The sequence below is a fragment of the Manis pentadactyla genome, chromosome 4, assembly GCF_030020395.1.
Source record: "Manis pentadactyla isolate mManPen7 chromosome 4, mManPen7.hap1, whole genome shotgun sequence".
In the NCBI taxonomy this organism is placed as follows: Eukaryota; Metazoa; Chordata; class Mammalia; order Pholidota; family Manidae; genus Manis; species Manis pentadactyla.
This window is the reverse complement of record NC_080022.1, coordinates 142,178,877-142,191,639: the sequence shown is the minus strand read 5'-3', so window position 1 is coordinate 142,191,639 and position 12,763 is coordinate 142,178,877. Positions and strand designations below refer to the sequence as shown.

The window sequence follows — 12,763 nt, the reverse complement described above, 5'->3', positions numbered from 1 at the left end:
CCCCAATAAGACAATGGCAATAAATAATGTGTTGTGGACTTATGAACACCTTCCCTTGCATTCTCTCTTTACCATGTGAATAGGATATCTCTTAAAAGCTTCCACTCAGTGAGTTGCTTACATGAGCTAGGCACTATGCTAAGTGCTTTAAATGCATTATCTCATTTAGTCTGCACAACAACCTATGATGTAAGTACTTACTTAGCCCATTATACAGTGGTAACACCAAGGCTCAAAGCCCTAGGTGATTTGCCCAAGGCTACTCAGCTAAGTGAGGAGGCTAGAAGTCCTTGTACTCCCTGCCGCTGACCTCACGCATATGCGGCACAGTCATACTTGCCTGCAGGGGGCACCCTCGCCATTCCCCAGGCTGAGCGTACAACTAGATGAGAAGAACCCTCAGCATTGTCCATCCTGGAACTTAAGGAAGCAGGATTTGCTGGTCATTTTATCATGTTTCCAGACAATAAAAATCTGGGCTGCTTTATGAAAGAATGTTAATCCTTCTATCTACCCCGAGGTAGAATCATCTGTCAGAGGTGTGGAATTAGAGGCTTAGGTTAAGTGACACCATGAGTCACACAGCAACAGGGGGCAGAGCAGAGACTGCATCCCAGGCCGGTCTGGCTCTTTTCTTTCCACTGTCAGACTGTGGCACTGCCTCTCCATGAGAGGGAATGTTCGGTGGAGAGTCCCACATTTTGCTCCTGGCTGGACCCCGTGATCCCTCTGCCACAGAGTCAGAGCCTTCCTGTGATCTGCACTGTAGCTGCCTGCCCTGTGAAACTGGCAGCCCTAAGGCCTGAGGGCTGGACACAGGGTGCCATGTGTGCCAGCCAGCTTCTTGCTTGCAGAAAGCAAAGACATCTTTAATTTTGGTGGTGAGTTTCACTGCAACTGTTCTGGAATACCCCCACTCTGCCCTGGGTCTATGGGCATCTCTCTAGCTTCCATGGGGTTCCCCATTCTGAGCTGTGTAACTCTTCCCGCAGCTAGCCAGAGCCCAGCTCTCCAAGGAGACCAGAAAGCCCTCAGCCCTGCCCTGGCACATCTGGGTCCTCATCCCAGCAAATAACACCTGTAATATCAGCCTGGTCAGCCAGCTTGAGGCCAGACACCAGCTTGGGAGCACTCATCTTAGAGCAGCTCCCCAGGCTACTCTGGGGGCCTGACTGTGCCACTTTCTCAGCAGCCTTGGCCTGAGGCCCCACCCTCCTTCCTCTCCTCCCCATACTCTCTCCTCATTCCAAGTCTGTCCCTAATCACAGAGGCCCTGGCCGCAGTGGACCGCTCTACCCTGGGAGCTCCATCCACCGGTACTCCGGAGACAGGCAGGACTTACTCCTCTGGGTCTGGCCCAGACTCTGCTTCCATTGCAGTCTGCACTGTGGCTCACTGTAGACAGCATCTCTGCCGGTCGGCCAGAAATGAGGTTGACCATATTCTTAGTCTCCAGGCCCCACTCCTCCCCTCTCCCACAGTGCCCCTCACAGTGCTCAGCCACATCTGGGGTCTTGCCTGAACCAATGTCCCCAGGTACCTACCTGGGCCCACCATTCCACGGTGAGTCCCCAGGCCTCAAGCCCCTCAGGCCTACCTGCCACCCTGGGCCCCTGGGCCCAGAAGAGTCCTCGTAGCAGACAGAGAGGATAGATTTTCCTTTTTATTTAGCTGCTTCTGATTGCCTCTCCCAGATCACAGATTTGGGGCATCAGCACAGTCAGCGGGAGAGGACCCCATACTGAGATATCAGACCACACCAGTAGCCACCCACATACAAGTCTCCCTACCCAAAAGCTCCCGTTCTAAAAAGCAGCAAGAGAAAATAAAACTTAGAGCCACAGGAATGCAAAGGTCACTTTCTGAGAAAAGTTCGTCAAGTCCAAATGTAGGAAAGAGCCCAGCAGGATCCTGTTCTTCTCTCAGAGCTGCCACCCCTGGTTAGGGTTGGGAGCGGGCTGGGGGGGGGTGGCGGGGGATGCAGCCCCAGGCCCAGAGTTCCTCCCCATTGACAAGGCCGCCTCCTTCCTCATTCAGGCTCCAGCCCTTTCAGGTTTACTCCATCGGGGACGTTTTCTTGCCTTCTTCCCCCTGGTGGTCATCCTGCCATTGATTCCTCCAGGCCCCCCAGTGCGCTCGGTCAGGAGTGGTGGTAGCCCAGCCCGGGACTTGGGCACAAGCGGTCCCTCGGCCAGGCAAAAGGAGCCCCGGGACATCGGCGCCAGCTTCCCACGGAGGCCTGGGCCAAGCCCTGCACCTCGGCCCCCGCTCTGGGCCGTCCCGGGTGCGCGTGCGGGGAGCACGAGGCGCAGCGCGGCACGAAGGGGCCGACAGCTTCCCGGCGCCAAAGGCTGGGCCCCGCGGATGGAGGCGCGGGCCGCGGCAGACTGGAGCCCGCGTCCCCGGCGCGCGCGGCCTGGCCGTGGCACTCCAGGTGCCCACAGGGCCAGCGAGGCGTGGGGCTGGCGCGCAGGACTAGGGAGAGCGCCGTGATGCGGTGGATGGCCCTGCGCAGCGTGGCGATCTTGGAGAGCCTCTTTCCACCCAGGTCGTGCCGCAGGGCCCTGCGCAGCGCGTTAAAAGCCTCATTGTAGTCCAGGATACGCTTGCGCTCCCGCACGTTGGCAGCCATTCGCCGCGCCTTGGACCGCGCCGGCCGGGCGCGCTTTCTGCTGCCCGCCACCTCTTCTGCTTCGCCCAGGCCGCGGGGGGCGCCATTCTCCCTCAGCACCCCGAAGTCCTTCCCGGCTTCCAGGCAAGGGTTCCCCAAGTCCTCGGCAGCGCCCTCGACCCACTTCAAGCCCCTGAGGCCTGGTCCTGGCACACCCCGGTGCATGGCCTTACCCCGCGCCTTGCGGCCCCGGCTCTGGCTCGCGGGGCTGACAATCCACTTTCTGAAAATTGACTACTGCAGGCTGGACACTCCCGGGACGGGCCCTCTCTACCTTGGCTTTATGGCAGCACGTGGCTCTCCACCCCACCCCCCACCCCCCATCCATCCATCCACCTCCTGCTTTATTACCTGCCTCCAGGTACGTTGGCGAGGGAGGAACCAGAGGAAGGAAGCAAGGAAGGGAGGAAGCATGCAGGTTCTTGTTAGAGGGGGCAAGACGGGCAGCCGGCCACGCCCGGGGTAGCTCTCTAGCCATGCGCCAGGGAGAACTTGCTCTGCCTCACTCCAGGGCCTCTCTCAGGTGGCTAGGTTCCACATTCTTCCTCCCGACCCCAACTAGAGTGCCAAATTTGGCCTCTGGGCAGGAGTGCTGATAGGCTCACAGATGGTTGCAGTGGTAGCTGAATGTGTTTCAAGAACCTTGAAAGTTCGTGTCAAGTCCTGTGGACAACCACAGAGCTGTCATTGAGGAATGCATGACTGTCCTGGTGGGAACGATAAGGGAGGGGCAGATCTGTTAGATGAGGGCCCGCAGGCAAGATGGACCTGCAGCTTCCGGCTTTTTCAGCTACCGGAGTGAGGCTGGCTGGAACTGTGGGTTTAGGTTTTGATTAGGCCTTACTCTCCCCCTACCTCCATTGGTTCCCCCTTCTGCAGCAGCGCAGGGCTGAGTCAGCAACAAAGGGTGATGGAGATTGTCCTGTGGCCCTCTGACTCCCCTTGTGGTACCATCAGGGACAACTTTTGGGGTCCAGGAACCTTTGACAGCCCTGTCTCACAACACAACACTGTCATGTTACCACCTGCCACCCCCAACCCCAGAGATTTGAATTTCAAACAGGGTCTCAGAAAAATAGTAATACTTAATCCTAGAGAAAGACCCTCAATGGAATTTCAGGCATCCACAAGTGAGTTATTTGAAGCACCAAAGTCAATCTCATTCCCAGCCACCATCTGAATGCCTCCAGAGCACCAGGGAGCAGAAGCGAGTGGCCAGTGCCCAACTCTGACCCTGCTGCAGATGAGGGCCAGTAAACTAGGAGTAGCCTGAGGGGACTCAGGATCAGCCTGCACTCACTCCCTGCATGCATGTGTTGGGAAGGGTCTAGGCTTCTTTGCTGCCAGAGTTTTGGATTGAGTGCAGTGGGGCACCAGCCTCTGCAGGGCTGCTAACCCTTCCTCCTCAGGGCTCCCTTTCTGTGCTTAACTCCTTCTTAGAATTTAGCAGATCATATTGTACTTTTATGTTCACCCTAGGCCCACATCTAGATCCCCTGTGTATTCCTAGCACACAGCTCCTAGCACAGTGCCTGGTACATAGCAGCTTCAAGGAAGGATTTGCTGAATGTTGAGTAAATGGTGCAGTCCCTGATATTAAGATATTCATGAAACTCTGGAAATCCCACACTGAGGTGATGAAACAAGTACTATATTCAAACCCAGTGAACGTTTCTTGAACATCTACTAAATTCCAAGCCCAGTGCTATAAGTTTTCACATGTGTTGACAGCCACAAACACATTAAATCTCAATATTAAAAGAGAAGGAAGTAAACTTTGTAGTCAGATAGAAATGCTGTAGAATTCCCCACCTACCCAGTCACCTGGTTGGGAGCGGGGGGCTTTAATAGTTGTCAAAGCAACAGTGGTTCTCAAAAGTGGGGTTGTAGTGGTGACAACAGCATCTTAAAACTTCTCGGACCCCACCCTAACAGCAAAGTGGCTTGAATGCTCTGAAAGATATGTATTTGTTCTTCCAGAGTCTAGCTCAGTGGTTATTAAATTTTAGCTTACACAAGAATGACTGTTCTGGGTTAGATACATAATGCCTTGTATACTGTGATATAAGTCTTATTCAAGGATAACTTTGAATACACACGATTTTCTTGCATGTTAACTTTAGAACATCCACACCCATGGGTTGGACGGAGGGAAAATTCATTGCAGTGGACACCAAAATTTATCTCAAAAGGAACCAGATAGTCATAGCAAATCAGGAAGGGGAAAAAAATGAGATTGAACCACTGATTCTCTGCTGGCCCCCTCACATGAACCCTCAAATCCACATTAAAACGAGGTGAATAAAGGCAAAGGAAATGCCCGAACAGCTCACGGATCCCAGTGCCCCGAGAGCCCTTCCTTCCATCTCTTACCCAAAACAGTTCTGGCTTTTCCTTTCTTCACAGGTTTCATTCTTTCCAGGCCGGCCCCCCGCCCCTCCCTGCGCAGGACAAGAACTGCCCCGCGGCACCAAAGCAGTGATTCTGAGACCACTTTCTCTCCTCTCTCTTGACAAATAGCGGGGGCTCCAGAGGGAAGCGCCCCCGCCCCCGCGGCCCCCTGCCCAGGAGTCCCAGGAATCCGAGGGGACTCCGGTACAGCACTGGCTGCGATCCCCGGGCGGGGTGGTCGGGGGGCGCCGGTGCAGCCCCGCGGGGGCCTGGCGTTGCCGGGCTCTGGGGGGCGCTGCGGGGCGCGGCCGGACTTCAAAGCGGGCCGCTGGGCAAGTATTTCCGCGGCACCTGCAGCGGGGGCCGGTCACCCCGGCCAGGCGGCTGGAATCCGCCTCTGCCCGGAGCACTGCTTCTCCGGGCCGGGCCAGGAGGAGGGGCCGCGGCCGTGATTTAGGGCCGGGCGGTTCCGCTGGCAGCCGCGAAGGTGCCTATTACCCCTCGGCCAGGCCTGATTTCAGAAATTCCTGCTTGCCTTCTGGAAGTTCCGGCGTCTTCCCCCTCGAGGGAAGACAGAACTCCCACCTTGGAGAGAAAGCCCCGGACTAAGGGACAGGCTTTCCGGAGAAACCGAACCCATGGACCCTGAGGACTCGATCATCTCCAGAAAGGGGGCCCTCCAGAAAGGCCAGCAGTCTCCCTTCCCTCTCAAGCCAAGACCCTCAGCATCTCAACTTAGTTTTCCTGTAGGGGAAATTTAGAATCTGGCGGATTGGGGCTCAGTTTCAGGCACTGCTCATTCATCTATTCACTCAACAAAACTGTACTGACTACCAACTGTCCTAGTTACTGGTGTAGAGTAGTGAAAAAAAGCGAACACCTGTCCTCAGGAAAGTCACCTCCTAGTGTGGAGAGCAAATAATGAGGAAAATAAGTCATGTATGTAGTAAATATATATTACTAGAAATATATTAGAAGGTGACAAATGCTACAGAAAAAATAACATCAGAAAAGGTAGAAAATGAAGAATGGGTGCGCAGGGTAGGGGAGGTGGAGTCTGGGAGCCCACCTGAGAAGATGACATTTGATTGAGGACTTGAATGAGGCAAGGCAGTGCCGCCACCTTGAAGAAGAGCTTCTGGACAGAGGAAACAGCATGTGCAAAGGTCCTGGGGCAGGAGTGTATCTACAAGTTCCAGGGACAGCAACAGAGCCAGTGAGGCAGGTGCAGAGTAAGAGGTGAGCTCAGATTGGTGACATGGTCACATAGGCTACTGCAATTTCTTCCACTTGTACTTGACAAGAGATGGGAAGCCATTAAATATTTATTTCCTCCCTCACTTCATGGATCTTTAAAAACAAAAGAAAAACCATTAGCTTTCTCTTTCTCTGCCTGCTGGAAAGCACTCCCTCCACCCCACCCCTCTCTAGGCAGCACCCATCTTTTTGTCTTAATGTCCTTCCTCCCTCCCAAGGAATCCCAGCCTGTGCTCTGGGGGCCTGCCCTCTTCTCTCCTCTCCTGCCTCCACCCCATCTCATCTGGAGACTTTACCTCATCAACTGCCTCTCCCTGGTTTTACAGCTTTCTTTCCCTCTCCGCTTGCTCCTTCCTTGGAGATTAAATGTGCTCGGGCTGCTTTCTCTGAGTTAGTCCTTCCTGGAATTAATACCTTCTCTCCTTCCTTTCATCTCCCTGCATCAGTTCTCACCCATCATAAACCAAGTCTGGCTCTTGCCACCCTTAGCCCCCACACTACTGAAACCCTCTTCTCTTTCATTCATCCCCCATGATCTCAGCAAGCCTTTGCTGATCAAGTAAGTTATACATTTATTGGGCACCTACTATTTGCCAGGTCTTGGATTAGGTACTGAAGATATGATAATGAACAAACGACATAGTTCCTGACTTCATGGAGCTTGCCACCTAGTGTAGACTACCATTTCATAAACAAATTATTTCAATAGCATGAAACCAAGAAATGTGCAAGATTTGGAAGTGGTTCACAGGCTAGAGGGGTCAGGAAAGGTTTTACAGAGGAGATGATGCCCAGGTTGGGTTTCAAAGGATGAATAGGAGTTTGCCAAACAGACAAGGGCTAGAAGGACATTGAAGACTGAAAGAACAGCATGTGCCAAGGCCTGGAAGTATAAGCCATCATAGTATGATGTGAAAAATACAGTAAATTGGCTTTGCCAAACCATGTATGTGAGACCAGGGAGAGAAGGGAGATGAGGCTGGAGATCACTAGGCATTATGCCAAAACCTTGGATTTTGTCCTGTAAGTAACTGGGGACTACCAAAGGATATTAAGTTGAGGAGTGACACAGTCATATTTGGATTGCAAAACTAGAGCACCTTTGAACAGTGTGGAGAAAGGATCCAAGGAAAACTCCAGTGAAGAGGCTACTGCAAGAGGCCAGGTGAGAGGAGGGGCCCAGGCTATGCAGGTGGTTGTGAGAGAGGGTGGCTGGGGTCAGCACCTGTTGGCAAAGTAGCATTGGCACATGGGAGTGACCAACTGGATGTAGCAAATGCTGAAAAGGAAAGGTTACATCCCTACATCCTCCTTCAAGAACCCAAGGCCTGAGATTGCTGAGCAGCCCCTAGCAAAGGGCTGTCTGAAGTAGGGTCTGCCTATGGGCATGGAGAAGGCTTAGGAAGAGCAGAGAGCTGAAGGCATCACCTCCTCCTGGGGGGCTGGAGACCTGGGGCGCCTGGGGCTTGCGGTGAATGCTTTTAGTTGTCATTGTTATTTGCTATGTAGCATTTGAGTAGTCCTCCTATCTGGGGGATGGGGGGTGGGGGCAGTGGGCGCCTTCATGGTGGGGCTCTGGGTGGGAGAAATTCCTGGCAGCTAGGACAGACAGAATATAAGGTACTAGACTCCTTGTCTTTAATGTGGAGCAGGTGTTTCAAAGAAGCCCGCATTAGGGAAGAAATTGTTCTGCCAGAACCAGGGCCTGTAGCCTCCAGTGTAGGCACATCCACAGGAGATTAGGCTGTGTGTCCAGCCATTAGTGTCCTGTAACTCCTATGAATTCCCAAGCTTAATCCCTAGCCTGTCTTTCCACTGATCATCTGAGATGCCTCAGAGCTGCCCAATCACTTTCTCTTCTGCTTAAGGGAACCAAGTTGAGTTTTGTTGTATACAACCAAGAATCCTGACAACACAGAACAAAGGGGAAGTAACCACCCTGCCTCTCCTCTCTTACTCCCAAGCAATCCTGTACCTACCACTTACCAGCTTGGAGACCTAGGGCAGGTGCCTTAACCTCTCTAAGCTTGGGTTCCTATAAAATGGATTGGTAATTGCCTCGTAACCAAGTTGTGAGAATTAAATGACACCATGCACAGAAAGCCCTTGGTGCGGTGCCTGGCATATAGTAGGCACTTACTAATATTTAGTTGTTGTTTTTATTATTATCATCCTTTTTCTGGCAGACTTTCTCAGCACCCGAGGGTTCTTGCTTCCAAGCTCAGGCAGGCATATGGCCTCTCCCTGCCTCTGCTCCAGCTTACAGGGTAACTTCCTCAATGAAGCACCTCCTGACAACTTGTTCCTTCTAGGTCTAAAGCTAGAATATTTCTTTCACCTACACTCACCTCTGCTGTGCCTGTAAACCTGAACAGCAGAGTGCTTGTTTGGGTTCTGGAATAAGACCATTTATTAGCTGTATCACCTTGGCCAAGATGCTTAATCAGCCTCTCTGAGCCTCAGTTTCCTTGTCTGTTAAATGGGGATATGTAATAGCACTGCTTCATCAGATTTGATATGAGGATTAAAAAGAACAGAGTGTGTTACACTCTCAGCACAAGACCTGTGAAAGCTGGCTTCTTCCTTCTCCTGCCACTCTGCTGTCTTTGCCAGCCAGCCTGGCCTCTGGGACTATAAATCATCCAGAAACCAAGAGTACCCTCCTCCCTCCCTCCCCAGTACCAAACTCCTCCTCACCTCCACCCACTAATAACCTGGTGATTGGTTTCTCATTAAAGCACTGACAAAGAGGGCCTCTGTGCTTTTAGCTGGGGTCAAATCAGCCATACATCTGCTCCAGGGTCAGTCTGCGTGAAGTAGAGATTCTGGGGCCTGGGGCCTGGGCTCTGGGGCCTGGCTCATTGTACGTGGAAAGCTCTGTCTCCCTGTCTCTGGGGAGAGGTAGCCACTGCCCAGGCCTGGAATCCTCAGGACAGGGCCTTGCTATTGTAGGGAGGGGGATCTGGACTCCTAGCCAATACCCCGGAGGCTGAGAGCCATGTGTGGTCTCAAGGAGCCATCTCTGCCTGAGGTTCAGTTTTATCATCTGTCAAGTGGGAATAATAAATGACAATACCTACCTTGTGGGGTTGGTATGAAGACAGGATGCGATAAATCAAATGTAAATTTGATTGATCGCAAGGCGCACAGCTCATGGTGGAGCAGGAAGATGTGAGGCAAGTGGTAGCAGAAGCAGGATACCCTTTATTATTATTGTTTTACTGCTTTACTTATTGCTGGATTTTTATTTTTATTATTATTGGAACCCAAGTGCAATTTTCCCAGCTCCATTTGGTGACTAGTTTATTCCGTCTCCAGTGATTTGTAATGTCACATCTCTGTCATCCCCCATCATCTCTGTTCAACGCCCATCTGCTCTGGCAATCCCTTGGCCTCCTGTTCATTTTCAGAATTGTCTTGGGTGTTCTTGCCTCTTTATACTTCCATGGGAATTTTAGAATCCCTTTCTTTTGTTGGGTCATCCCTGTTTATTCTTCAGTGATGCTTTTACATCTCCCTCCTGTGTATGTTTCTTTCTCAAGGTGGTTTCCCTCATGGTGGCAAATGGCTGCAGGAGTTCCGGGAGTCACATGCAAACTCTGTCAAGTGCAAAAGGGAAAGAGGAGCATCCAGGTAGGCCCCTCCTCAAATCCTGACTCATACAAACTGTAAAATAGTAAGTGTTCATTGTTTTAAGCCACTGAATTTTGAGGTAATTTGTTATACAGCAACAGATAATGAGTACAGGACTTACCCCATTTCCCAGTCCTGCACTTGGCTAAGTTCTCCTGTGAATGTGAACAGAAGTGATGTCTGCCACTCCCAGGCCTGTCCATGATGGCTTCCCATATGCGGCCTCCACTCTCCCTCCCCTTCCTCCTGGCTTGAAGACCTAGGGCAGCCAAGGGAGCCACAAGCTGAAGATGGCAGAGCCAGACAGAGAAGGAGTCTGGGCCCTTCATGGTGCCTGGAGGAGAGCTGCCCAGGAGCACTCACGCTGAATGACTACAGAAGGGAGAAATAAACCTTTATGCTTAAGCCCTTGAGGTTTGGGGATTTATCTACTACAGCATCTAACATTAGCTTAACCATACAGAAATGTACAGATCATTTTAAAATACAACATTTTCATTTACATTTGCTTATATACTTACTAATTTCTTTGCTCTGCCTTACTTCCTGCATCTCAGACATCCCATCTGGCATCATTTAATTTTTTTTCTGCCTGAATTGTGTTCTCTAGAATTTCCTCTAGTGAAAGCCTGCTGGTGATGACTCTCTCGCCTTTATTTATCCTATACAAGTTTTGGTTGACGGTTATGTTTTTTTTTTTATTGCCTTGAAGATATGATATTGTCTTCTTACTTTCCTTGCTATCCTGAATGCTGGCTTCAGAGTAACTGTTGCTCCTTTGAAAAGTAATTTTTATTTTCCAGATTGATTTTGAAAGCTTTTCACTGTTCTTGGTTTTTGATATTTCACTATAATGCATTTAAGTATTTAGATTTTTTTTTTAATCTGTCTTCTAGAATTCATTGGGCTTCTTGAATTTGTGGTTTGTTACTGCCTCTCAGACAGGTAAAATTCACCTTAACCTTTTCAAATAGTGCTTCTGTCGCACTTTTGTTTGACTTTTCTTACGGTTCTCCAGTCACACCAGGATAGATTCTCAGTCTCCTTCACATCTGTTCTCCTCACTTCTGCTTTACTCTACAGATAATTTTTAAAAGCATTTCAGTAAGCTTTGGCTTGATTTGACCCGCCCAACTCCTTGTGAAGTAGGTAGAGCAGAGTGTCTCCTTTACCAACAAGGAGAACTCAGACAGCAGGCAAAGCATTTCCCAAGGCACACGGCTCATGGTGGAGGAGGAAGATGTGCGACAAGTGGTAGCAGAGGCAGGATAATCTAGTTAAAAAACATTAAGCTCTAGGGACAAACAGCCAGGGGTGTGAGTCCTGGACCCACTACTCACTAGCCTCCTGACCTTGGACAAGTCACAAAATCACTTCTTGCTCAGATTTCTCCATCTGCAAAGTGGGAGCCGTAATGACTAACTTGTAGGGCTATTTGAGGAGTTCATGAGATAATATATGCACGATTCCTGGCACCATATAGGCATTCAATGAATATTTGATGAATGAATTAATAAAGTGTTTAGCCCAGCTTGGCGCACAGTCTATATCAGTTAGCTATTGTTACGTTTATATTTTATTTATATACAAAGTTATACAGTTTATTACTGTCAAGATTCTCATTTGAGCAAGCGCCTCTGAAGTTGGAGCCCCTCGGTTCTCCTGCCCCCCGCCCCCGTTCCCGGCTCCCCAGACGTGCCCAGCGCCCGCCCGCCCCGCCCAGCCGTAAATCAGGCCCCGCGGCCCGGGGTCTGTAATTAACACGCCGCAGAGGGCGGGCCTGGGGCGCGCCCCCCGCCCTGCCCCAGGGGCTTCCTGCGCCCTCGCCCTCCGCAGGGAGCTGGGGGGTCCTGCACAGCCCCCTGATTTATCGCCTTCTGTGTGAAGGATATTTACGAGCCGAAGCTGGGAGCCGGGACCGCGTCGGGAGTGCGGGAGCCCAGCGGCGGGGGTCCCCGGCGGTGGCCCGCGTAAATCCCGCGGCCGTCAGTGCGCGTCCTGTCCCAAGTGCGGCTCGCGGGACAGGCCGGGGCTCGCAGACCCCCGGGGCCAGGCGCCCCCTCACCCGGCCTCCCAGGGCCAGGCTCTGAGCTGGGGGTTCCACCTGCCTACTGATTCTTCACATCCTGTGGGGTTCTGGTACCCGTCGCCCTGTTTTTCAGGTAAGAAAACGAAGTTTCAGAGGCTTTGTTGGCCCTAATCCCAAAGCTAAGTTTTTGTCTATTGTTCCACCCAAAATTCTTCATGTGGACTTTTTTTTTCCCTTTCAGTTTGGCTACACCATTTCCCCATAAAAGAAAGAGCCAGGCCGGGACAGGGAACCTGCTTCGGTGGGTCAGGGAAGGTGAAGCAGGGAACGAATATACGCGGGCACCGCAGAGGTCTTCTGAGCTTCAGGACAGCCCTTCGCTGGGACTATTGTTAAGCTGTTTCGTAGATGTGCAAACAAGCCTCCCAGAGGTTTAGCAGCTCCTGGGAAGTCAGACCTGGATTGTTTTTCTTCGTGGGATTGGGTGAGCACAGATGGGAGCGGGGCTGAATTCACCGGGTTCACAGAGATTCATGGGGGCTTCCGTGAGAAGGGCTTTGGCCCCAGGGGCCGGTCAGCAGATGCAGAGGCCACCTATGCAGGTGTAACCGGGTCTGCTGTCTCGTCGGGAACGTTCCTGACAGCCAGTAGTGACGTGCCAGCCACTCTGGTGGCCTAGGAGGCCTGTGCTCAAATACAGTTCCCCCACCCTACCCACTGCGGTGTGTGCTGCTCCTGAAAGGGGCAGGGTTCTTCTCCATACTTAGGCTGGAAGAAATGTG

At 51.7% G+C, this 12,763-nt stretch overlaps 1 protein-coding gene across 1 annotated transcript; it reads right to left on the bottom strand.

Annotated features, from left to right (window-relative positions):
* Nucleotides 1–1,732: 1,732 nt before the first annotated feature.
* Nucleotides 1,733–2,929, bottom strand: BHLHA9 (basic helix-loop-helix family member a9). The gene has a single exon (XM_036906103.2). The coding sequence runs from the start codon at nt 2,834–2,836 to the stop codon at nt 2,141–2,143; it is 696 nt and encodes a 231-aa protein (XP_036761998.2). The 5' UTR covers nt 2,837–2,929; the 3' UTR covers nt 1,733–2,140.
* Between the last annotated feature and the right edge of the window lie 9,834 nt (nt 2,930–12,763).

Coding starts and splice junctions, on each gene's coding strand:
- BHLHA9 (XM_036906103.2), bottom strand. CDS start 2,836: ATGCACCGGGGTGTGCCAGGACCAGGCCTCAGGGGCTTGAAGTGGGTC.